The sequence below is a fragment of the Diabrotica undecimpunctata genome, chromosome 8 (assembly GCF_040954645.1).
Source record: "Diabrotica undecimpunctata isolate CICGRU chromosome 8, icDiaUnde3, whole genome shotgun sequence".
NCBI classification, from domain to species: Eukaryota; Metazoa; Arthropoda; class Insecta; order Coleoptera; family Chrysomelidae; genus Diabrotica; species Diabrotica undecimpunctata.
This window is the reverse complement of record NC_092810.1, coordinates 134,273,933-134,298,417: the sequence shown is the minus strand read 5'-3', so window position 1 is coordinate 134,298,417 and position 24,485 is coordinate 134,273,933. Positions and strand designations below refer to the sequence as shown.

At 32.0% G+C, this 24,485-nt stretch overlaps 1 protein-coding gene across 1 annotated transcript; it reads left to right on the top strand.

Annotated features, from left to right (window-relative positions):
* Nucleotides 1–2,791: 2,791 nt before the first annotated feature.
* LOC140448594 (palmitoyl-protein thioesterase 1-like) lies at nt 2,792–20,848 on the top strand. Its single transcript, XM_072541677.1, has 5 exons — nt 2,792–2,955; nt 13,877–14,114; nt 16,306–16,464; nt 17,738–18,014; nt 20,681–20,848. The coding sequence occupies exons 1-5, from the start codon at nt 2,862–2,864 to the stop codon at nt 20,804–20,806; spliced, it is 894 nt and encodes a 297-aa protein (XP_072397778.1). The 5' UTR covers nt 2,792–2,861; the 3' UTR covers nt 20,807–20,848.
* The last annotated feature ends 3,637 nt before the right edge of the window (nt 20,849–24,485 follow it).

The window sequence follows — 24,485 nt, the reverse complement described above, 5'->3', positions numbered from 1 at the left end:
TTTTTAAGATAGTGATATCATCTATAAAGATAAGGAAATGTAGAGGACCCAGTACTGAAACTTGTGGTACTCCACATGCAATGCTTTTGTGACTAGAGTCAGTATCATTTGTTCTAACTAGTTGTTTCCTATTCCTCAAGTAAGATTGGAACCAATTTAAAGAAATATTTCGAATTCCGTAGAATTTTTTTTTTATCAAAATGTCGTAATTTACACAATTAAAAGTATTTGGCATATTCACAAAAAACAGTGGCAGTATAAAGATCATTGTTTAGTGCTTGATAGACCTCATGTAGTACAGAAAACATAGCATCGCTGGTACATTTATTAGATAAAAAGCCAAACTGACTTTGTAATAAAATGTTGTTTTCAACGGGATAGGACATAAATCTATAGTTGCAGACATTCGATTTTTCACCACCCTTATGAAAACGAATAATAATGGCTGACTTTAGGCACTCTGGAAACATACCTTTATCAAAGGAATCGTTAATTAGTGAGACCAGGACTTCCAACACATTCTTTGGGAGATTTAAGAAAATTGTTGGATAGTCCATCAGTACTACAGGAAAATTTGCTTTTGATACTACTGATTATTTGGATCAATTCAGATTTATCAACTGGTCTTATAAAGAATGAATTCGAGACCTTTTTGAATTGGGGAGATAGAAAATAGGATCTTGTTGTGGCAAAATATTTGATTTTATATTTTTATTCACATCACCAAACTATTCATTTAGATTTGCAGAGTTTGGAAGAGAAAATGTTTGAGCTGTATTAGTTTTTTTCTAAGATCGTTTATTATGGACCAAGTTTCTCTTGCAACATTTTTAGAACTTTCCAGAAGATTCTAATAATACATTTTTTTAGCTGTTTTGATAAGTTTTCGATAGGTTCCTCTGTACTTGGAGATATATTCAGTGACAAAGACGTTGGTACCAAATTTCTTGATGTACAGTAGTAAACGCATATTCTTGGTTGATATGCGAATACATTTGATAGTCCAGGGTTGTGATGTTTTGATTTAATTGTAGACTAGCCTATCTAAAAAATCATTGAAATTATAGTCCACGTCCACAGAGGGAAAGTGCCACCCAGAAGTTAAGCACAAATTTTGGAATTTACGAAAGTTCTGAGCGGAAAAAATCATACCTAAACGTTGAGTTTTCGAGGACTGTTTGTTAATAGTATTAAACTTGATATATACTGCTTCATGATCAGATAGTCCTGCATTAATAATTTTAGAGCGTACATCAAGGGGTGAGAAATCTGAGACAATATAATCAATTATGGTAGATGTTGTTTTAGTAATTCTTGTAGGAGAATTACCGTGCATTGTAAAACCATACGATTCGAATATATTGACCAAGGATAATTGGGCAGCACGAGCAACAGTATAATTAATATTCAAGTTACCGCATAGAATCTTTCTGCTTTTATTGGACAGGTCGTCTAACAAATTTAACAGGTTCTGAAAAAATAGTTCCGTGGAAGAATCAGGTGCTCTATTCGCTCCGTGCGTGACCATGGTAGAGTACCTTGAAACGATGCCAGCGTGAGTAGCGGCGAAATATGACAAAATTGGAATCATGGAATCTTTTTACGCATACATTTTATCAAAAATGTGTGCAAATACATGTTGCGTATTTAATTTGCTAATAATAGTAAAAATAGGAAGTTTTTATAGGTTCCCAAAGATTGCATATGAATTAGAGAAAAGAAAAAGATGGATCCGTGCTCTTAATATGAAAAAGTAAATATCACATAATTTCATTTTTATGCAATTGAAATAGAAAATATTTAAATAATTTACCTTAAATGATATTTTATAAGGCTTCAAGCTAACTGCAGAGTGCCTGATGACTTTAGCTTTTATATCATACCTTTTACTATTACTGTTTTTAATTATATGCTCTTTCACGTGAAAAACTTGATTTGCCAGTACTAGATTTTTCCCTTTCTTTTCCTTTTGGGGTTAAAAAGATATATTATGATGAATTTTGAGAAACCCTTAATACTACATTTATTTTGTAAATAAACTGAAAAATATTAAAAAGTTAATTTAAAATAATTGTCAATTTCGCCTGTATTTAACAATGTCAAACATATGTCATAATTATTATGGGCACATTATTATGGTTTCCTATTATATTTGAAGGATGTTTATTGTCATTTGTTAACTTATATACGCCTATCTAATAGATATATATGTACTAATAAATCCGCATAAAACCATTTAAAATTATAAATATTCGAGATGGTTCGTATTAGATAGAGTAAGTTAATTTCAGAAATCAGAGGATAAAATCTATTAAAAATTAATTATGAGAAAAATCAAAAACGCTTAAAAAGCTGAAACAAAAACTCATGGACCCTATATACGAGTATATAGTATAATTACTTATCATTAGTTTGTTTTTAATATAAATAAATATTATTATTAAAAACCTTAAACACCTTAAAAAAAATTAGAAAAATTCGAGATATTACAGTGCTTTTCAGATAAAACTATCCACCAAATAACTTTTGAACTTCTGGAAAAAAGAAAAAACACGTCAATTATTATTTGAAGGGAGAGACATTATACCATATTTAAGGTTGAGGGATACGTGAATCTATTAATTAATTCCATCAAAGGCCACCGTAAATAAAATATAAACTATCTGTTATAAAAATATTTAACTCCTTGTGAAATTAAATCTGCGTACGACTATGTTCAGGTTTGGTATGTTCACATCACATTGCCATTATTTTACCCATACTGCGCGCGCAACGTGTGTCGTTACAATTAAGATTCAAGAGACATGAATATGATATAAAATTATTGATAATAATACTTCAATACCAAACAAATATCCAAGATGAAGACCAGGCTTTTTATTTTATTAAGTATTTTTTATCTAACTTGTGATGTTAATGCAAAGGTGCCGCCAATAGTTTTATGGCATGGAATGGGTAAGTGAACGATTTTCATTTTATAGGTTATTATAAATAGTAATAAGTAAAGTATAATAAAAGCTCAAATTTTATAACAAATCATCCTACCAAATGATTTTTAAATAACTTAAATGGGGGATAAACTCTTGGGATAAGCCATTTATGATTTTAAAATATACCTGTGTGCATTGTGTCAAATTAAAATCAAAACAAAGAATACCCGGTAAACATAGACGTTTCGTAAAGGATTGCATGGGATACACATAATTTATTTCTATAGAATGCCCTGCGAGAAAATTTGAATAATTTCATTAATTAAATTTTATGGAGGTTACCAGGCTAAATAAATATGATATAGATTGGTATGTATTAATTTTGATAAGAAATCAGACGATTTAAATATATTGTTAGATAATAGATATCTATAGGTACATTGTATCTTACACATTTTAGGATATATGTACAAAGTCTACAAAAATCAGCTTAGCACTTATATTTTCCCCAAAAATATAAAGGTTCAATGTCTAAAACAAAATAGCTTGCCAATTTTCTGCAATAGTTTTCTAGTTTGAGATTCAAAAGTAAATTAAAACTTGTCAACTATTATCTTATTTATTTTACTACTTATATACTGCTTTGCATTAAAAAGAAATTTTCATTTCCTTATTTTTGTTCTTTTTTTTATTTAGACATAATTGTCTATGACCAAGCAGAATTGCTTATAAAGAGGAAGAAGAAGAAGATTTAATTTTGACAGAAAAAACTTAAAGGATTCTCTTTTAAAAACAAATGGACTAAAAATTAATTTTTCATTTAAAGAATTTTATGGTTATTAATCACTACTCAAAAAAAAAATATATCGAATAGTGCTATCGACTTAACGATTACGTGTTGATTTTCACGATTAGACCAAATTTATGACAAATTTAGTTCTCAGCGAACACCTAATCATCCAAAATCAAGTGGTAGAATTGACAGAAAAGTACATATATCTTGGTCATGAAATCAGAATAGGCAAGGGCAACCAGACCTGCGAATTTCAACGACGAATAACACTTTAAGAGCAACATCCCGATAGCTATGAAACGGAAGACATTTGACCAATGCGTTCTTCCTATTATGACATACGGAGCAGAAACTCTCACGCTCACAAAAACAACAGCACTAAAAATGCGAGTGGCACAAAGGCGCATGGAAAGATCAATTCTCGGCGTGTCAAAAAAGACAAAATAAGGAATCAAAAGGAAAAGAACAGGTATCAGTGATGTCGTCGAACGTATAGCCAAGCTGAAATGGAATTCGCAGGTCACATAGCGAGACTGAAAGACACAAGATGGACCAGAAAACTAATTGACTGGCGCCCACGAGAAGACAAACGCAGCAGAGGACGACCACCAACACGCTGGATGGACGACATTAGACGAATATCCAAGAAATGGCAACAAGAAGCACAGAACCGTGAAGAGTGGCGAAAAATGGGAGAGACCTATGTCCAGCAGTGGACAGAAGAGGTTGCATGATGATGATGATGTATTTTATAGTTAGTTGATCATACGCTCGACTTTTATTTGATTTTATTTATATTTATTTAATTTTATTTAATTTCACTTAATTTTGTTTAATTTTTTTGCTGATTGGCCGGGTCAGGGGCCATCTTATGTCATGTTTATTCTCTGAATAAACTGTGTACTAGTTCCTTCCACTATCTTCTATTTCTTGCTCTGCTCTAATTTCACTTTATCTTATATACATTTTTTCTTCTTCTCTCGTTGCAGTTTTTTCCAGGTGTTGTCCGATCTTCCTCTTTTTTTCCTTCTGGTTGTTATACAAGTACTTTTCTCGCTATGTTGTTTTGATCTGTCATTAAAGTATGGTCAATCCATTTTCATTTTTGTTTCCTTGACTGTAGTAGATATTATGAAAGTTTGTTTTAATCTTTCTTATAGTTTTGTATTAGTTATTCGGTTAGGCCAGAATATTTTTAGGGGTTTTCTTAAAGATTTTTTTACAAAAGTTTGTAACTGTTTAGTTGTAGTTTGGAAGTAGTATACTTTTAATGCAGCTATTAATGATTTTAATTTTTGTTCTTATCGATAACATAAAAGGATTAATGTTTGACTTACATTTTATTATGACTACGATTTACATTCGTTTGATATATCCAATAAATTCGCATTTCACTTGATGCATTTGTTTTTAACGATGACAAATAAACTATTTTGCATTCCAACGTCAGATAAGATTAATAAAATTATAGCAATTTCCCTCTTAAGTCACACCGACTTGGATGCGTATCGTGTGGTTTCTTTGATAAACTTATTTTTGTTTTAATTTGAACTTGTGACTGACCTTCAACATAAATAATTATTTTGTTAAGTTAGTCAAAATATTTACTAGTTGGTATGCTATCGGTATCCTTTATTCTTTACTATTTTTTATATATTTCTGTAAATCTTAGATTTGCTAAATCATATTTTGTCATATATAAATTATGATCAGATAAACTATTTTAAGCGGAAATATTAGAGAAAATATAGACACAAAAATAATATGTGTTATGAATGTCTCTTTGCTTCAACAAAAGACGAGAACTAAACTTCTAAGTAGTTGACTATGAAAGACTCCGATTAATTAATCTTCTTCGATGCTAGGTACAATTCGATGTTGAAGAAATATTGTAGACAGCGAGTTACGTAATTTATTTTATTTTGAGCACTGTTAATTTTACAAACACTTTTATTTTACAATTTGTCCTGAAAATAACTGAGTTGAAATGACCACTTTACCAAGTCGAGCGAGATGATTATCCGACTGCGGACTAAAGATTGTAATTTTACAGCCAAATAAGCAGCATTTTATAGATATTTTAAATTCGAGCAGATGTTTTACTATCTTTTTTATCGTTTTGTAGTTTTTTAGATTAAAAAGCAATAAAATATTTTACAACCGGCTCTTAAAACCTTTTAGTGGGAATAGAACGATAAAAAGTACAGGTGTGCGGCTCGAATTGTGTGTGTGATGACCATTAGAGAAATTTTGACGTAAATTACTGCCGACTAAGATTAGAACTTTGGGTAAATAATTCTTTTTAGAATATTATATGAAAGGGTCTGTGATTTATGAGATAAAAACTTAAAAAGACATTTAATACAAACTCGACATTTTTGCGGTGAAGTAAATACATTTACAAAGAAATATAGTAATAATCTCCTAATCTTAATTACTCTTTGTTTTTCCACATGTCATCTTCCAGGCCACTCTCCCCTATCTCTTTGTCAACGTCTTCTCGCAAATTTCCGTGGTCTTCCTCGTGTTCTCCTTCCTTTTGGATTCCATTCTAATAACTTTTTTTGGGCTTCTGTGATTGGGTATTCTTTGTATATGTCCGTACCATATTAATTATTTGCTAACCACTTCGTCTGTGATATCATGTGCATATGCAATATTAATATTTGTTTCCTTTCTTTTATATTTATGTTTAATATTGCTTCTTCAAGTGTTCCATCTTTTGCTATTTTCATTCTAAGGTATTTGTACACAGATCCTTATTTAATTTTCTGACCGCGTGCTAGTTGTAAATCTTGTTGTGTTCCTCAAGGCAGTGTCTATAACGTTATATCGTCATATAGTATACGTTGTGCTTTTTCCAAGTAGATTTTGAACAATTTTTGAAAGAAGAAGAAGAGGGTATCAGAAAAATTCCTGGCCCAGATAGTATTTCTCCATTGCTTTAAAAAAACTGTATGTTTACATTGGCCCTCCTTTACCATTTTTAAAGCTTATTTAGATTGTTGATTTTCCATTTTTCTCAGTATAGTTGTTTTGATTTAGAACCGTGTTCAAAAAAGTTCAGAAAAAGGTCAGCGATGTACAGAAAATGTTTGTCGTGTCGTTTTTATGATGTGTAAAAATAGCAGTAGAGAAGTAAATTTTTGCCACCTACAACGATGTACAATATTTTTAAATCCATAAGGTATTCAAGTATTACGCACTCGTATATATGTATATAAATATAGCATACCTATGTGTGTAGGCCAATGTCACATTCTTCTGACAAATACGGATTGTAGTTTTAATAGAACATGAGGTAAAAGTATTATAACAATCAATTTTAGGTGGAAGTAAATTGCCTGTTGATCAATATATATTTTTAAATTTTAAGTAAATGTATTGATATCTATGTGGTTCATTTGACAAAATTACCATAATTGAAGGGCTTGGCGCAATAACCGTCCACGTGCACATTGCATAGTTTTGGGAAAAATGAGAAAACGTGTCATTTAGTCATAGTTGAAATTATGTGAATTTTTGCACGTGTTTTTGCAATGTTGCACATAGTCATTTATTGCTAACAAAATAGGAAACATTGTCCGAAAAAATAGTAAAAATGCTGTATTTTTGCAAAAAATCTTTTTTATTAGTTATAACAGAACTCACCTAAGAACAAAGTAGGTAATACAATAATAAATTTTACTATACTATCACTGTAATAATGCAGAAAATCAAAAATAAAATAAAAGAGGACAGTCTAAAATCTGCATCAGCGATCAGCGTCTGCCCGTTTGATTGTATCATAAAATGTTTGGCAAAAAGGAGGAACATATTTTTTCACTAAAGGCATAATGCTATCGTATTTTGCTGATTTCAGTGGTATATTTTCCGTATAAGCCAGAGGAGCTCCGTTTAGGTCAATAATGGTTCCTGAACTTTTATTTAAAGCATATGACGTTAACGAGAAAGGATTATGTGCTTCAGTACCGAAATGTTCTCAGGGATGCAGAATCATATATAAATAATCTATATTTCGATAAAGCAAAAGGGCGCTTTTTAACCACAGCGGATTTTTTAAAAATAGGCTCGAAATATGTTTTGAAATCAAACACCATGTCCAGTGTTACACGTTCCACAGTGAACTTTTAACCACAGCTTTCAACCAATGAATACCATTGATTACATTGGTATTCATTGGTTGAAAGCTGTGGTAAAAAGTGTATTGGAATACAAAATCTCTTTCTTACGCTTCTTTTTTTCAATTTCTGCAAAATCTCGGTCACACGGCAAGAAGCTGTGACCTGGCTCGGATAAATGGTGTACTATTTTTGAAAATCTTCCGTTCTTGGCTAAAATTGAAAGGAAATGGATCCTAACAGCATTTTTGTTCTGCTCCCCAAATAAATGCAGAACAGTAACAAAACTTTTAATATACTTCTGTATAAAATACCACAAAAACGATACAGCTTCCATTAAAAAAGCTGATTATAAACCCAGATCTGCCTAGCATAAAATATTTCCCGTAGTCAAAACAGGAAATGGCAAATTTTACTAATAATCGAAACAAATAGTCTTCACAGTTTCGTCGATTTGCGCCATTTCAGTTTTTTCTTTTAAATCATCGTAGAACGCTTGGGCTTTCCGGAGATGAACTTCTTTTTGAAAGTTCAGTTGGTGCTTAAGTTCGTCCGTAGAAGCAGCATCAAGTTGTATTTTCAACAGATCACAAGTAGCACAAGTGTCCGATCGCGGATAACCAAATGACAAATTAAAATGTTCTGTGAAATACCTATAATAGTAATCATACGTAACTGTAGATTTTATTTTTTCGTGCCTTTTTAACAGACAATATTGCTCGGGATCATATTTTTTCAAATAAAGTTTGTACATTTTTCGCACATTTAACTCTGCTGATAGATATTTCTTTTTATTTTCATTTCGTGAATAGTGTGATTCACGCACTGGAAAACTATTAATGTGCTCCTCAATCTGTTTCACAATATTTTCTTGCTTTTTGTTTGGCCGATTATGGTGTTTACCATGGGAATCCCTTTCAAGCACCACACCAGAAGCTTTTTACTGTGCAATTTTCAATACTCATTTGTGAACAGCATGTAAGTTACAAAATGCTGAGCATATACTTTTACAGATTTTGTACCCATTTTAACACTATAGTGATAAGAATACTTCTTCTTTTCAAGTACGCTGGTTTTTCTCCTTTCAGATACTTTTCTTACATCTATGAGCGACCCTAAATAACTATCTTCAATGTTCTTATCTCCTATTACATAAAATGCTGTAAATATTGCATCTTTCTCCATTTCCGTCAGTTTTTCAAAGCACCGTTTAAAAAGGTTCTTCGCGCAATTCTTGGTATAAAAACTAAAAACTGAAAAGTGTATTGCCTTTAAACATATTACAGCATAGTCCATATGTTATTATTCCATTTATATGGAACTGTCCATATGTTTAGCGCATAATAAAATCATTGGCTATGATCCATATCGTCTAGCCTACATCTATTCTATTCTTCGCTTACAAATGCAAAATGTCAAAATATTCAAAATACAAAAACAAGTATATTGCCAGACGGAAACTTTCTGAAAAACAATTTTGCAAAAAGATTTCACTCATCTTTACCTGATTGTTTGAAAATCAATTCTTAAATCATCTGGACCAGTTCCAATCTTTTAGTAAAGTAAAAAATATATGCACCAGTGAAAACAAATAGTAATAGACTACTCAGCTATGATTTGAAAACATTGATATACTAAAAATAAAACTTATTTACGTAATACGACTGGGAAAGCGATAAAATATTTTTTTATTTTTATCCCAAGTACATGTAATAAAATTAAAATAAAAAATGTAAAACTGGCCGTACCATAAACAATATATTTTATCGTTTTCATAACAAGAATCCACAAGCAAACTAAATTCCTGTAGTAGGCTGTATACCATGTATTACAAAAAAAATTTATTTAAAAATTCCTTTTTAAAAGGTATAATAATAAAAACCCCATCGGGCTATTGATCTACGAGCTCAACAATTATTGTTCAACAATTCGCCGTAATATTACGGTGAAGTATACACATTCTTAGTAGATCATCTGAATACAACCGAAGTCTATGACTAGATTGGAATTTGTAAAGTGACTAAGGAAAAGAAAGACCTTTACATTGCACCACTTTTGGAAAAACATAATGCAGAAAAAGCGTTAGAGATTTCTTTTAAAAGGAAACCGGAAAAAGTTGGTACGAGTGCATTATCTAAAGTTAACTTGGAACAACAATAAAATTACCCATTGATCTTTTGATGCCACCGCATACTCAAGTTGTTTACAATAAGGAACGCGAATTTTATAAATATTTCTTACATATGTCCAGATTGCACTTACATATCCTAAAACTAAAAAAGAAATTAAGTAAGTAATAGAAAAAGCCTGCAAAGAACTACCAGTTTCAGTCAACACTACTTGTATCAGCTTTGTAGATATATATGAACCAGCTCTAGTTGTTCTGTTAGATCAGGCAATCGATCCTTCCAAAGTATGTCCCATGATAAGAATTTGTCGTTCTTAAAAGAGTGGTATCGAAGTGTTTTTGGAAGCTAAGAGCGACTCCAAATGTCCTCTGTGCCTTGCTGCTGTTACCAAGTTGAACGAGATGGTGTCTAATAACAAGTCTGGGTCTGGTTCAAATCAAGGCCGCGCTTGAAAAATTGTGCAAGGTTCTGTCGCAAACGATTAACAACCAATGCGAAACATTTATTGATAAATACACAGATCATATCGTCGAAATGTTACTCGCCGATTTGACTCCTGAAGAAATGTGTGCGACATTACATATATGTACTAATAATAGACTAGCTAATTCCTTACCACTGTGTAGTCAGGCAAATAGGTAAAAGTATAGATAGGTATATAATGTAAATAATGTAAATATAGGTAGATAATGTCCATACTGGTTCTGTTGGATCCAAGCCATAGTGTATATTATGCGAATTTGTGATGAAGAAAATAGAAGATCAATTGAAAGATAAGCCGACTGATGCTGAAATTGAAACTATAGTTAAAGATATTTGCAAGGTTATGCCATCATCCGTAAAACAAGTTTGTTGATCAATATGCAAACACTGTCATTCAATTATTGAGTGCTGCTCTTGATCCACCGAAAATATGTTCGTACATAAAATTGTGCCGAGGATCACAAATGGATATGATTAAAGTTCAAATTTGGGAGTGTCCTGTTTGCGAAATAGCCGTGGAAGTGATGGAAAAGATTTTATCCAATCCAAACATAGATCACGAGATTACTAATGTAATTAAAAAAACTTGCAGAGGCTGCCTGTGCAATACAGATCATAATGTATCAAAACAGTAGACACTTACGGCGAAGAAATTATCGATTTGATCGTCCACCAGGGTGGCAAAATTGTGTGCCGAAAATAGAATTGAATTAGAAATTGTGATAGATTAAAGTTATAGATACTATAATAAATTAATGTTATATGTTAAGCAAGGTAAGAGTCGAGTATCAATTTAAATGATTGTAACGATTTTCAAAATAAATAATACTAAGACTTAAAAAAAAATAAAATAATTTGATAAATTATTATGTTTGCTCCTAACGCCACCTGCTAACATATTAATAAAGCACACGTTGTTTACTTCTGACAGACCTGTCAAATTCAGACGAAATATTAAGATAATAAAAAAATATAAATAAATCATTTGATAGTAAATTTAATTATTATATAGACTAAATAAGATCTTTCAAAATAATAATTGTATTTATATGAAATTATGTGACACGAGAAGTGTCATAAAAATTTAAACAGATGATTCAATATTGTTATTAATTGGATGACATTTATGACTTTTAAATTTTGATAATTATTACGAAACGAATCTTTTATTGACATATATTCCTTTAATTTTTTACTTCTCATTAACAACATTATTCAGCAACTGAATCTGTTATCGAGGACCTAAGAGACATCTTGTCTCGGGTTAGCAACCTCTGGTAGTCTTCTGTTGCCATGAAGTAAATCTGTTTAAAATAACATCATTTAAATTTATCAACAAATATGTATTAATTAATTAAGTTAACATCATTTAAAGGGTTTTTACCCACACCTTTAGTGGCTTCACTCATCTATCTTCTTCTTCACGTGCCATCTCCGCGACGGAGGTTGGCAATCATCATGGCTATTCTGATCTTAGATGCTGCTGCTCTAAATAGTTCAATTGATGTGCATCCGTACCATTCCCTCAAGTTACGCAACCATGAGATTCTTCTTCTTCCTACACTTCTCTTGCCCTGGATTTTCCCTTGTATAATCAATTGAAGTAGGTTGTATCTCTCATTACGCATAACATGCCCCAGGTATTGCAGCTTTCGTGTCTTGATGGTTTCCAATACTATACAGAAGTTTAAATCCAAAAAAATTATGTCGAAAAGGATTTAAAATCCGCATAAAGTTGTAGGTACTGTAACAAAATCAACGTACACTGTTCTGGTTTGCTATAGTGCAATAGGAGAGTATTTACCTTTGTTTGTAAATTATAAAGGTTTACACTTGTATTCTACCTGGTGCCAAAACGGCCCTGACGATGTTGTATGCCATCGGGATGGATGGAATCAGTTCAGTTGGCCAAGTTTAAAAACGTTTTCATCAAACATACTGCAAAACTGGAAGGCCCTAAGCTTCTAATAGTTGATGGTCACAATTCACACTTGAATTTGCCATTGATTGAAATGGCTTGTGTGAATAATATTGAAATTTTGTGTTCGTCGGCCCACACATCTCATGCTTTGCAACCCTTAGCTGTGAGAGTAGTTAAAATCAATGTGGTTAAAGAATATTATTGTGCTACGGGATGCAAAAATGTAGACAAAATTACTTTTCCTTCATTGCTTAAAACATTGGTCGAGACAGGATGCTTCTCTAGAACAAATGCAACTGGCGGATTTGTAGGGTCAGGTATCAGCTTACACATCTACTCCAAATCTTCAACAAGAAGTAACTGCTCCAATTTTTCCAGAAAACTCAGAACTTCAGGTTAATCGCCACTTTCAGTCAGATGATGTAAATTCTACCAGTACGTCTAGGCACCATACAGAAAGATGTGACACCCAAAAAACCTTAGAACTCGCATTATTATCAGCACTAAAGAGGCAAGAAAAAAGACCAGAAACACTGAAACGGAATAGAGTTAAAGAAAATTTGCTGAATGTCTTACTAGCTCAGAGGTTTTAGAAAGAATTCCTTCAGAAAGCACTGCTTGAATAAATCAATAAAAACACGATTAAGGCGAAAAAGAAAACAATTGAATCAAGTTCTGAGAGCAAAGTTAGTTTATGAATAGATGACTATTCAGACTTAGATGCGCCTCTATTGAAACATGAACATGATATTCCCAATACAGTGGCAAAAACGAAACAACACGATTCTACCAAAATTGGGATTAACTCTTAGGTTTTGGTAAAATTTACAGTTGATAAGCGTAGGCATGAAATCCATCATTACATTGAAAAGGTAAAAAGAAATTATTTCCGACGGTATTGAAGTAGCAGTGACTTTCCTGAGAAAGAAAGAAAACTGTTTTCTATTTCCTACCGTTCCTGGCGAAAGAACGCGTTTTCCTCCTATGTGTTAACTTTGATTATTGATATTTTCGAATTTTTTGGGTTTTGAATAAATTTTGTACCAAAAACAGTGCATAATTAACTTATTGTATGTCAATGTTACTCGACCATTAGTAAATCTTGGTTTATAACACAGTTTATAACGTAGTTAATATGGGATGTGAATGTTTTCTTAGGGTGTGGCCAACATTGACATCTGACACATTTACAAAAATAAAAAAGTATATCAAAATTTTTAAACTTACAATAAAACTTTTACTCTCCATTTACTCGTAATATAGCAACTTAACATTACACGTAATTTCAAATTTCTAAGTATAGTCATATGCGAGAAAAAATATTTAGTGAAGATGTGACAATATTACTCGGATTTACCTTACATATAAATTATAGTAAAGTCGTAAAATAAATTGCTATAAAAAGCCACTTTAACACAAAATTTGAATTTGAATGTGTTTTGTGTAATATGAAACTAAATCAATCACATATTTTTTACTTATTTAATATTTATTTTTAGGTGACAGTTGTTGTTTCTCCTTTAGTTTGGGAGCTTTTTCCGAAAAACTTAATACTACTCTTGGGGGTACGTACATTCACTCAATCCAGATTGGAAACAATCTTATTGAAGATGTCTTAAATGGATTTTTTAGACATCCTGACCAACAAATTGATGAGGTATGCGAAAAGCTTGGTTCGGATCCTGAACTGGCGAATGGTTTCAATGCCATTGGGTTTTCACAAGGAGGTCAATTTCTGTAAGTCGTAGTTTACTAAAAGCACTAGTCGTGCTAATATTATTAATATGCGTACCTTTTTCTCATAATTATACATCACATTTATGAGGATACTCAACTAAAATATTACCTTTAAACTTAACGTTGCCCGACCAGAACACCCATGATGGACTTTTTCTATGATATTAATAATGATCGTGATTTTTTGACAGTCTTTCTTACCGAAACTTATAACAACTTAGTATTAAAGCATTTTCCACTAAAAAAAGTTCGACAAACTGCTGAAAAAAGACCCTTGCAATGGTTTAATAATGAATTAAGGTCTTACAGATCTAATCTTTCTCTTATTAAACACATTTCAGATGCCACTAAGGATTTAATATAATCGGCAAATTTCTACAAACTCAGCCTACTGAGATTTTATTACTAATTCCAATAATAAACCTAGAAACTACTGGAAAATGGTAAATTTCGAAAGAAATAACACAAGATTGAGTTCGGTGCAACCTGATCTATTTCCAGCCAAAATAAATCAATTTTTTACTACAATTGCAGAGAATATAATTACATCTCTTCCCACTATTAATGAAGATGTCCTCTTTAAATATAGAAATTATCTTTCTTCGAGCAAGTTTTTTTTTTGTCCCGTTCGGAACGGAGCTTTCATTTGCAAAAGAAACAAAATACCTACGGCTATAAAAGGAAAAAGAAAGAAAAGAAAATAATTATCACAAGCATATTTGGTTATCAGTAAAGGAATAAACATGGCTACTCGCTTCTCGTCTAGGGCCCCATGAAGACATTAAATTAAAACATAAATTAGACTGGGTCACGGATAGTAGGTTTAAAACAAATGGGATAAAACAAAGGTTACTATTTTAACTGGGCTTACAAATTGAGGTTACGTTTCAAAATAAATTCTGTTAAGTAGTTATATACAATTTTGTTATTTAATGACAAAAGGTAACAAATCTTATAGGGTGGAAGGATTTTATGTTTGATTAAATTTTTTATTAAGTAACTCCCATTTTGATAAAACAATGTTATCATTGGCACGTACTGTTGCACGCCATATCCATGCATGATGATTTAGCAAAATAGGCTAAATAAATGACAGCTAATTTGACAGAGATGTTGCTTTAACAATAGAGCCACTATCAGCTGTCAAAATTTGGAAGTCGGTACTGGATGACTGTACCACAGAATAAATAACAATTAGAATGCCCACTTTCAGATGCCGCCTTTGAAGTGTGTCACGATCGCCATATTTTAAACGGAAACATAGACTCGAATTAAGAAATTTGTGACAAGCTAGGACTCTCTTCTTCTTTAGATGCAAATCCAGTAATGGATGTTAGCGATCACATTTTCCATTAATTCTCTATTTCTTGCAATATGTATCAGAGATTGTATGTCGTTAATCCCTGTCCATTGCCTTATGTTTCGGAGCCAGGACATTTTCTTGCGTCCCATTCCTCTCTTGCCTTCAATTTTACCCTCGATTATAAGTTGGAGGAACTGGTATTTTTCATTTCGCATGATGTGACCTAGATACGCCGTTTTCCTTTTCTTGATGGTTTCGAAAAGTTGGCGTTCTTGGTTTATTCTTTTAAGGACATCTAGGACAGCTAGGACAAGCTAGGACAGAACTGTAATTTAAATTTTTAGAGATAATTAATTTAGTGAATTTGAAATAATTTAATCTATTCTTCAACTAAAAGTATGAATAAAATAGTGCATATTATGTCTATGGTTGCCGTAAATAAATTAAACCGGGTTAGTTTTTCTATGCACACATCAGATAAAATTTCACTGAACAGCACTGGTTTCGTTTAAAACATGGCTGATTTCATTTGCGCGAACAAGATGCGCGTACTTATCTTGACAAGCAGAGAAGGCATTCTGATTGTTTATTATTCTATGACTGTACCTACAAGAATGATCAACGATAGAAAACAATATTAGATACCTGTACACAAGATTTATATTAGCGAAATCAGTAGTGCCGGTAGCAGTGATGAAACAATTGATAAATGATTGCATTTCTTAATATTTTATTATTTTAAAAGTAACTCAGTTATTTTGAATTATCTTTTTTAAACATAGCTCTTATTTTTATTAATTAGAGTATATTTCGTAATAAACGATATTTATATTAAATTTACAAAATTTAGATATTTAAACTATTTCACTTATTGTATTCTTATTTTAGGAGGGCTTTGGTACAAAGATGTCCAAAAGTAAAAGTTCTAAATTTAATTTCCTTGGGTGGCCAACATCAAGGTGTTTATGGACTTCCTAGATGTGCTATTATATCGGAAGTTTTATGTGATTATATAAGACAGCTGTTAAATGGAGCTGCATATGAGGAGTAAGTTAATATTTAAAAAATTAGTGTCAAAATTAATAATAAGGTGAATCATATATAAAACGCAATATTGCAGTCGTAGACCAAATTTTTAGGTATAGCGTTTTTGCTTTATGGTATGCGAGTGAGCACCAAAATGTATGCAATATACATTATGCGCAGTGTATGCAATATTATTAGATATTATACACATAATGTATGCAATATACAATACAGGATTCTGTCTTAAATGGGTCCTAGATTAATTACGCTTTACTTTATTTATTGCTAAATTGTGCAGACACTGTATAGGTTTCAGATTAATAGGTCTTATAAACTAAGTAGTTAAAATTGTACAAAAAGTAGTTCACAATAGATTATAGAAAAAATTTGAGAGGAAGTGCTATAGAAGAGAGGCTTTATTTTCTCTACAAGTAGGTACTATTGCAGAATTGTTACGACCAACACATAGATGATTTACTTTGCTTTGACGATTTCGAAAAGGTATTTGATCGCCTAGATCATAATTTAATGTTAAGTTCTCTACAGAACATTAACTTAAATGATAAAGACCTCAGATTAATAAAAACGAACATCCAGCATTATTAATATAAGTGAAGGAGTAAGGCAAGATTCTGTATTGTCCCCAATGATTTTTTTACTTTTTCTCGGTACTGCTATCCAAGAAAGTACTGAAAAAAAATTAATGGAGAACAAATTCCTAATATAAGATATGCAAATAAATGACACTGCACTTCTAATTGATACAGACATGAACTGACAGAAAGTCTTAGACCAACTTAATGATACTTGTCGAGAGATTGGAATGAAAATTAACAATAAAAAACACAAGATAATGGTAATCCATAAGAGGTAGAGTGTTGCTTTACCTATAATGTTAAATTGGGAAGATATTTGAACAGGTTAACCATTACACATATCTTGCAGCTGGATTAACTACAAGCTTGTTGACCCACCACAATAAATCAAGCTAGCTAGCGATAGTTTCTTCAAGAAGCGTGCTCTACTCTGCGATATACATATCGATATTAAGATTGAAACTTGTTTTGTTTGCTCTGTTGTTTTCTATGGAATCAAAACTCTGAATCAGTTAGAGAAATTTGAAATGTGGGTGTACCGGAGACAAAAATTCCTTGGACTCCACGAAAAACAAATGAAAAAGTTCTGAATAGATGTATAAATAACCCAAAATATAAACTAAATATGGTACTTCAAATTTTTACTAACATATATAATTACTGTCTTGATATAACTATTTTAATTCGAATGTTTGTAGCTTTGTACAAAAAGATTTGGTGCAAGCCACCTACTGGCACGACCCACTGGACGAAAACCTTTACAAAGAAAAGAGTACCTTTTTGGCTGATATAAACAACGAAAAGACGATCAATGCGGAATACAGTGAAAGAATCAAGTCCTTAGAAAACTTGGTGCTTGTGAAATTTTTAAATGATACCATGGTAGAACCTGTGGAAAGTGAGTGGTTCGGATTTTACAAACCAGGACAAGCGGAAGAAATTTTGCCTTTGTTAGAATCGCCTCTCTATACAGAAGTAAGTAAATTATTATGCCAATTAATACCAAAAACTAATACATAACATTTATCTAATTTAACATGCCTTAACAAAGGCCTTTATAAAACTTTAGTATTATATAAAATTATTATTATTGTTATTATATAAGAGGTTATTGGTTTTTTTAAATGTATGCCACTTACAATTAAATATTTAATTTATATATTTTAAAACAAAAATTAATTCATTAAAAATGAGACATATGTTCCTAAATAAAATGTTTTCCACTGTCCACTGTAAAAGATGAATGTAGCCTAGCCCTCTTGATAATTTTCACAACCTTAAAAAAGATCATTGTATACAGCTTGATGCTTTGGATTTTTTCTTCTCCGATTTCTAGATAGCACAATCTTGCAAGGCCTACGCAGTGGCATACATGCGGTTATCTTAACCTCTTAACAGAACCGATAAAAAGTTCCTTTTGTCAAACTCCATGTTTTTGAGCCTAGAGTGTCTAGTCAGATATTCTACTATTATTCTAATAACTGTTCGACTGCGCTTTAGTCTTTGCGACTCTTTATTTTACACTGATGTGTCCTTTGCTAATCTTTTCTATATGTTGGAGTCAACTCTACGAAACTAAGTGCCTTCTGGATCCAAGTAGATGGCAATTGTATTCTCTACCCGACTTTGAATTAGTCGGTTGTTTTGGCGAAACAACCTTTGACTACAATTGCCAGGTAGTTTGCATATCTAAGGCAATAGAAACCTTTTCTGGATTGCTTCGCTAGTAGGTTGCCCATCAGCATAGTCTACATCAGAGGAGACAATAATACCGTCGTCTAATGAGGATAAAATAATCCTCTTTGTTCGAGTCGCCTTTATTCAACGTTTTCTCCTCGTCCAGAAAAGACGCTACCGCTATCTCTTTCTCTTCCATCGACTTTAAGAGTAGTCTGCTTAGATCATCATCTAGCGTTAAGTCACGCATAATGATCATCGTGACTGAGATCTCCCTTAACGCTTCGTTCCTTATGTACCTATCAAATAATCTTTTCACGATTTTTCTAAAAGGATTTGTCGGCCAGTATGATATGCTGTTTGGTCTGCTATCTTATCGTTTAGGATGTAAGCCGATACAAGACCGTCGTTGGGTAAGAACTAGATGAGTGGATCGTAGAACATACACGAGTCTTTTTACTTTCTTTGCAGAACTTTATCTACGAATCTTTTTTGGATTCTCTTTATGGGTTTCTTTATTGTATTGTGTCAGTGTTTTCCAACACTATCTCACTATTTATTGTATTTAGCCTTATAAATAGCCTTTTACATATATCTTAACCTTTTTTGCAAGTCCTTATTCCACCAAACTGTATTTATTTTTTATTTCTTTAATTTCTCTGGGTAGTTTTTATTTTAAGCGGCTGTTATTGCCTCAGTCATCATATTTACTGCCATTGGATCATATTCCATGCCTCTAATGGTCCCTATTCTTCTCTCGAAAGACACTCGAATGCGCACTTTTTCGAGTTTACCTCTCTTGGACATATTTGTCCACAAAGGTGAGGAGATCAGGTCAAACTGAATTTACCTGTGATCAGAATATGAAGGTTATTCTGATACATATCAGGCGCATGATTTTCCACTACAAAGTATATTTAATACTTCCCTACGAGTGGCTTTAACAAAAGTAAATTTATCTCTTATATTAATATTTTCTAGACATGTACCTAAGATGAAATGTAAAAAGAACTTACCTTTAATATTGATGATGGTGCTTTCTCGCACCAGATAGTGGGCATTGATATGACATCCTAGTATTGGGCAAATGTTTTTCCTATGGCTGTAGGTTACTATGTCCTTTAATACTAATACTCCTGAAGAGAAAACTTGGTTTTCTTGCAAAGTAGGCAAAGCAGACTAATCATCTTTTCCGGCATTTTTTCGTGGTTGTAGTTGAATTAGTCTAAAATTGACCATGTACTGTATACTTATACTGTATATTGCGTTGTACAGTTTCTTAACAGTGCAAAGACATCAGCTTAAATAGACGAAAAGACGAAAGATAAAAAATATTCCCCTTCTATATTGAAGTAAAACTGACACGACAGAAGTCAAGAGTAGCCAACTGACAAATATATTTTGTTGCTTTAAGTGGGACATAGACATTTTATATATAACTATGGCATATAATAAAATGGAGTGTAGAATCGAAATAAGTGAACGATGGACCAGAATATTGATACAATAGTTACGCGCCAACTATTTTTAGACTAAAAATAGTAAAATTAAAGAGAAAGTTGTTAACAAATGAATAAAGTCAAAAGAATTGAAATAAAATAATTATTTGAATTAAAATAAGAAAAATGTGACGTTTATAACGTTCCATAGTATAATCTTAAGTAATTTAATTTTACAACCATAAAATTAGTGTCTTCCAAGGTGTGTTTGTCCTATTTGGAATTTATATTGAAATTAAGATGTTATTTTATTTCGGTTGTACGAGGTACAGAGTTAAGGATCAGTGTAAGGAACCACCGACATATTTTTTACGCCACTCTACTCATTAAGTTTTTACATTTTTTGATTCTACCCAGTTTTTATATAGCTCCGTAGAGATGCTAGCACGTTATTTTATATTATCGTAATAGTAGCAATTCTAAATGTTTAATTAGAATATTTTAAATGTATATTTTATGTTTTAGGATCGCTTGGGGTTAGGAGCATTATACGCATCAAAAAAGCTGCATTTACTCCAAGTCGAAGGTGAACATCTGAGATTCAAATGGGCTTGGTTCGAAGAAAATATTTTACCCTATTTAAAAGAATAGATGAATAATATATTATTGTAAATAAAAGACGTTTAATATTAACTGTCTAATTTTATATCCTTTTTGTCGAGAAAAACAAAACATCTTCGGGAACTTTACATTTAAATATGTCAAGTAACTAATATCGTATTTGAAAGTTCTTGTAGGACTTAGCACATTCCTGAATATTTCTCCAATTATTATTAGACATATATATTTCCGGGTTAAACCGCGTCGATTATCATTGCGCCGAGCTTTCGACATCCTCTTTGATGTCTTCTTCAGGGCTCTGAGGTCTCAATCTCTCAAACTTACAGACACTACTGCACTGATCACTAACCAATCCATTACTGCTACTGGGAACAGAGGACGGTTCATTTATACCGTTAATGGTGACATAGTTTGGGTGAGGAACCGTATGAGATGGTGTTGACCTAGAGCTGAAATTGAATCTGAATTGCGAACAGAATGGAATGTTCATAAATCCTATTTTGGATTCTACGATTTGTCTGGCCTATATAAGATCGGGGGCAGTCTGCACAAGGAATTTCATAAACTCTGTGTTGTTCATTTGGAATTTTGTCTTTAATTGATCGTACAAGAGATGAAAGTTTTTGTTGGGGGGTAAATATTGTCTTTATTCCTCTTGATTTAAGAATTTTGTTGATTTTATCGTGACACCCTTGATGTAAGGAAGAAAAGCTTTCGTATGATGAGGGTGTGAGTCTTTGGGTTAAGATTGAGTGGGAGGTTGATGTCTGTGGATGCTTCTATTGATGTGATTTTCGCGGTAATCGTTTTGGATAAGGGCTTGTTTTTAACAAGAGAGCTCAGCGGATCTACTTGGATCATCGCAAAGGGGTATTGATCTGGAGACAAGGGTATTAATGACTGAATTAATTTGTGAAGGTGGATGATGAGAGTTGGCATGCAAGTAACAATTGGTATGCGTGGATGTTCGATAAACAGAGTAATGAAAACATTGGGATTGGTATACTTGGTTGCGTATACGTGCAAATACAGAGCTAATTGTACCTAATATTAGACTGAAAGTAAATCGTTGATAAGATGAGTAAGTCACTTGGGCCATGAAGAAGACAACGAAAGAGATGGCTAGATTAGATATTGGACGAACTCTTACAGGCACCCCCTGAAAATACAAAATATGCCTAAACAGTATACCCACAAAAATAAATATCCTCGATAACAACGGCCCACCAGAAAAAGCACAGCTTGGTATTATAGGCCGGCGGCTTCGAGTTCAACACTGTGACGATTGGAAGACGTTCACAAATTAATCTAGAGCTCTAGAAGAGCCGTAGTGCAAAAGATAAACTATAAAATTGTTATGTAAATGCAATAAAACGAGTGAATCTAAAATAGTACATTTTAATTTACGTTGCAAATAATTAAGAATTCTGAATAGTGCCAATGACCTACAAAATCCTTTTATTTGTTAATTAAATTTAATTTTTAACATGTATAGTCTATTTTTACGTGTTTGTATCTAAATACCTGTATAATTAACCCATATCTCCGATAAAAAAAAACTACTGACTCAAATTGTCAATTGTTGGAAATAAGTTCGGCAGGCTTGATAGTAATGTAGTCGTATTGTAAATGTAAAAATTTATATATTTTAGATTTGTAAATCTAGAAACAAAAGCTGTGTTAATGAAAACGAATGACGTAACGCAAATATATATTAGTTACATTGGATTTATATAAATGCATAACAGTACTGCGATTATTTCAATAATAGTGGTTTTAAAGTAAGCTAATTAAAAAATACCATACCCTTAACATAATGCAGAACAAATTATAAGTATATAATACTGTCCCGTTTCGCAACACAATCCAGGGACTTCAACTTTAAATTTAAATGCCTTGTCCAATACTCCAAGAAACGGTTATTTATTGCCGCTGGATGGCGCATTAAACGGAATACAGTTCAGAGAAATAAGCAAAAAAGTACCCTGTTTGTAACACCGACCCGCCTAGCAAACGTCAGTTGCTTTGAATAGTATGGACCTCTATAATAAGAAGCTAAATGTTTCCTGCAGGCCATTTTTTGTACTTAATTAGTTATTAACAAAATTAAGGTCAAAAAACGACCAATTTTTGCTTTTTTGGTCTATTAACAAAAAATGAACCATTTGAAACAAATTTGAGAGTAAAAACTTATAACTCATGTAAAAGCCTTTAAAATGGCATTTTAAAAAATGTTTCTATCTTTATTTGCTTCTTTCAAAGTTGCAAAATAACTCAGAAATTTCGGTTTTTTATAAATGTTAATAATTTTTTTAAAAATCAACTTGAACTTTTATATTACATAGAATATTGGAATATGATCAAAATTTCAAAGATATCAGTCAAATAATTTAAAAGTTATTTTATTTGTTTATTCCAAATTAATTTTTTTTTCAACAATGTAATTAAAAAAAACGAAGTTACAGTAATTCTACGGGTAGCTTATGAAAGAAAAAAGTTTATTCTATTAATATTATAAAAAAAAGATTAGGTTAGATAATATATATGTTAATTTTCTTTTTATAAAAACCTTCTTTTTAGAATTAAGTTAGTTATTAGTTAGTATAGTTATTAGTATTAGAATACTTAAATAAAAAAGATGAAGAAGTCGGTAAGGGAAATAGAGTAAATTTTTGTATATTATACCTAGATAGATATATATCTTACTTTTTTATTAGTCCGCTTGTAAGGAGGTGTTAAGAATTATGAAAGCCATAAAATTTCTACAGGAATACAAAAAATGGGGGGTTTCTATTATTTAAATTTAATTTATATTTGTTCACACAAATTAAATATGTTAAATTTAACCCATATAATTAAATTATATCAAGTTAAAATAATATATTCCAATACATTTAAATATAGTAGTTAATTAATATAATTGATTAAGACTAATTGAACTACATGGGCAATACCGAATGTACATGTTAATAGCGCAATTTTTTTATTTAAATATCTATAAATACACAAATAAGTTCAGTAATATATTGCCATTGTAAGGGAAATCAAGGATAAAAAAGACATTAGTCTACAGGGAGCTTACAGTTTAATTAAAACAAAAATTACCTTGAAATTTGTTTTTCTTCTTCTAGTCCCATATACTTCCAATTTCCGTTATAATATTCATCTTCTTGATCAGTATGTTCGCTATCTATATCCTTACTAATATTCGCTGGAGATCATTAATCCAAACAGTCAGATATGTAGATCAGATCATACTCTCCTCGTAGCTAAAGTAAAGTTCAAACTTAAAGTACCCAACAACAACGAGGATAGAACTAAGAAAGAAAGACAATCTTCTCCAAGAAGTGTAAAAAAGTATGCCCTCTATTGGTAAGGTTTATCATCATCATGCAACCTCTTCTGTCCACTGCTGGACATAGGTCTCTCCCATTTTTCGCCACTCTTCACGGTTCTGTGCTTCTTGTTGCCATTTCTTGGATATTCGTCTAATGTCGTCCATCCAGCGTGTTGGTGGTCGTCCTCTGCTGCGTTTGTCTTCTCGTGGGCGCCAGTCAATTAGTTTTCTGGTCCATCTTGTGTCTTTCAGTCTCGCTATGTGACCTGCCAATTCCATTTCATCTTGGCTATACGTTCGACGACATCACTGATACCTGTTCTTTTCCTTTTGATTCCTTATTTTGTCTTTTTTGACACGCCGAGAATTGAT

What these genes read in the sequence shown, in the direction of transcription:
- LOC140448594 (XM_072541677.1), top strand. Translation starts at nt 2,862, where the DNA reads ATGAAGACCAGGCTTTTTATTTTATTAAGTATTTTTTATCTAACTTGT. An exon ending in TCACAAGGAGGTCAATTTCT is followed by an intron (nt 14,115 to 16,305) that starts GTAAGTCGTAGT and finishes TTCTTATTTTAG; the next exon opens with GAGGGCTTTGGTACAAAGAT. An exon ending in AATCGCCTCTCTATACAGAA is followed by an intron (nt 18,015 to 20,680) that starts GTAAGTAAATTA and finishes TTTATGTTTTAG; the next exon opens with GATCGCTTGGGGTTAGGAGC.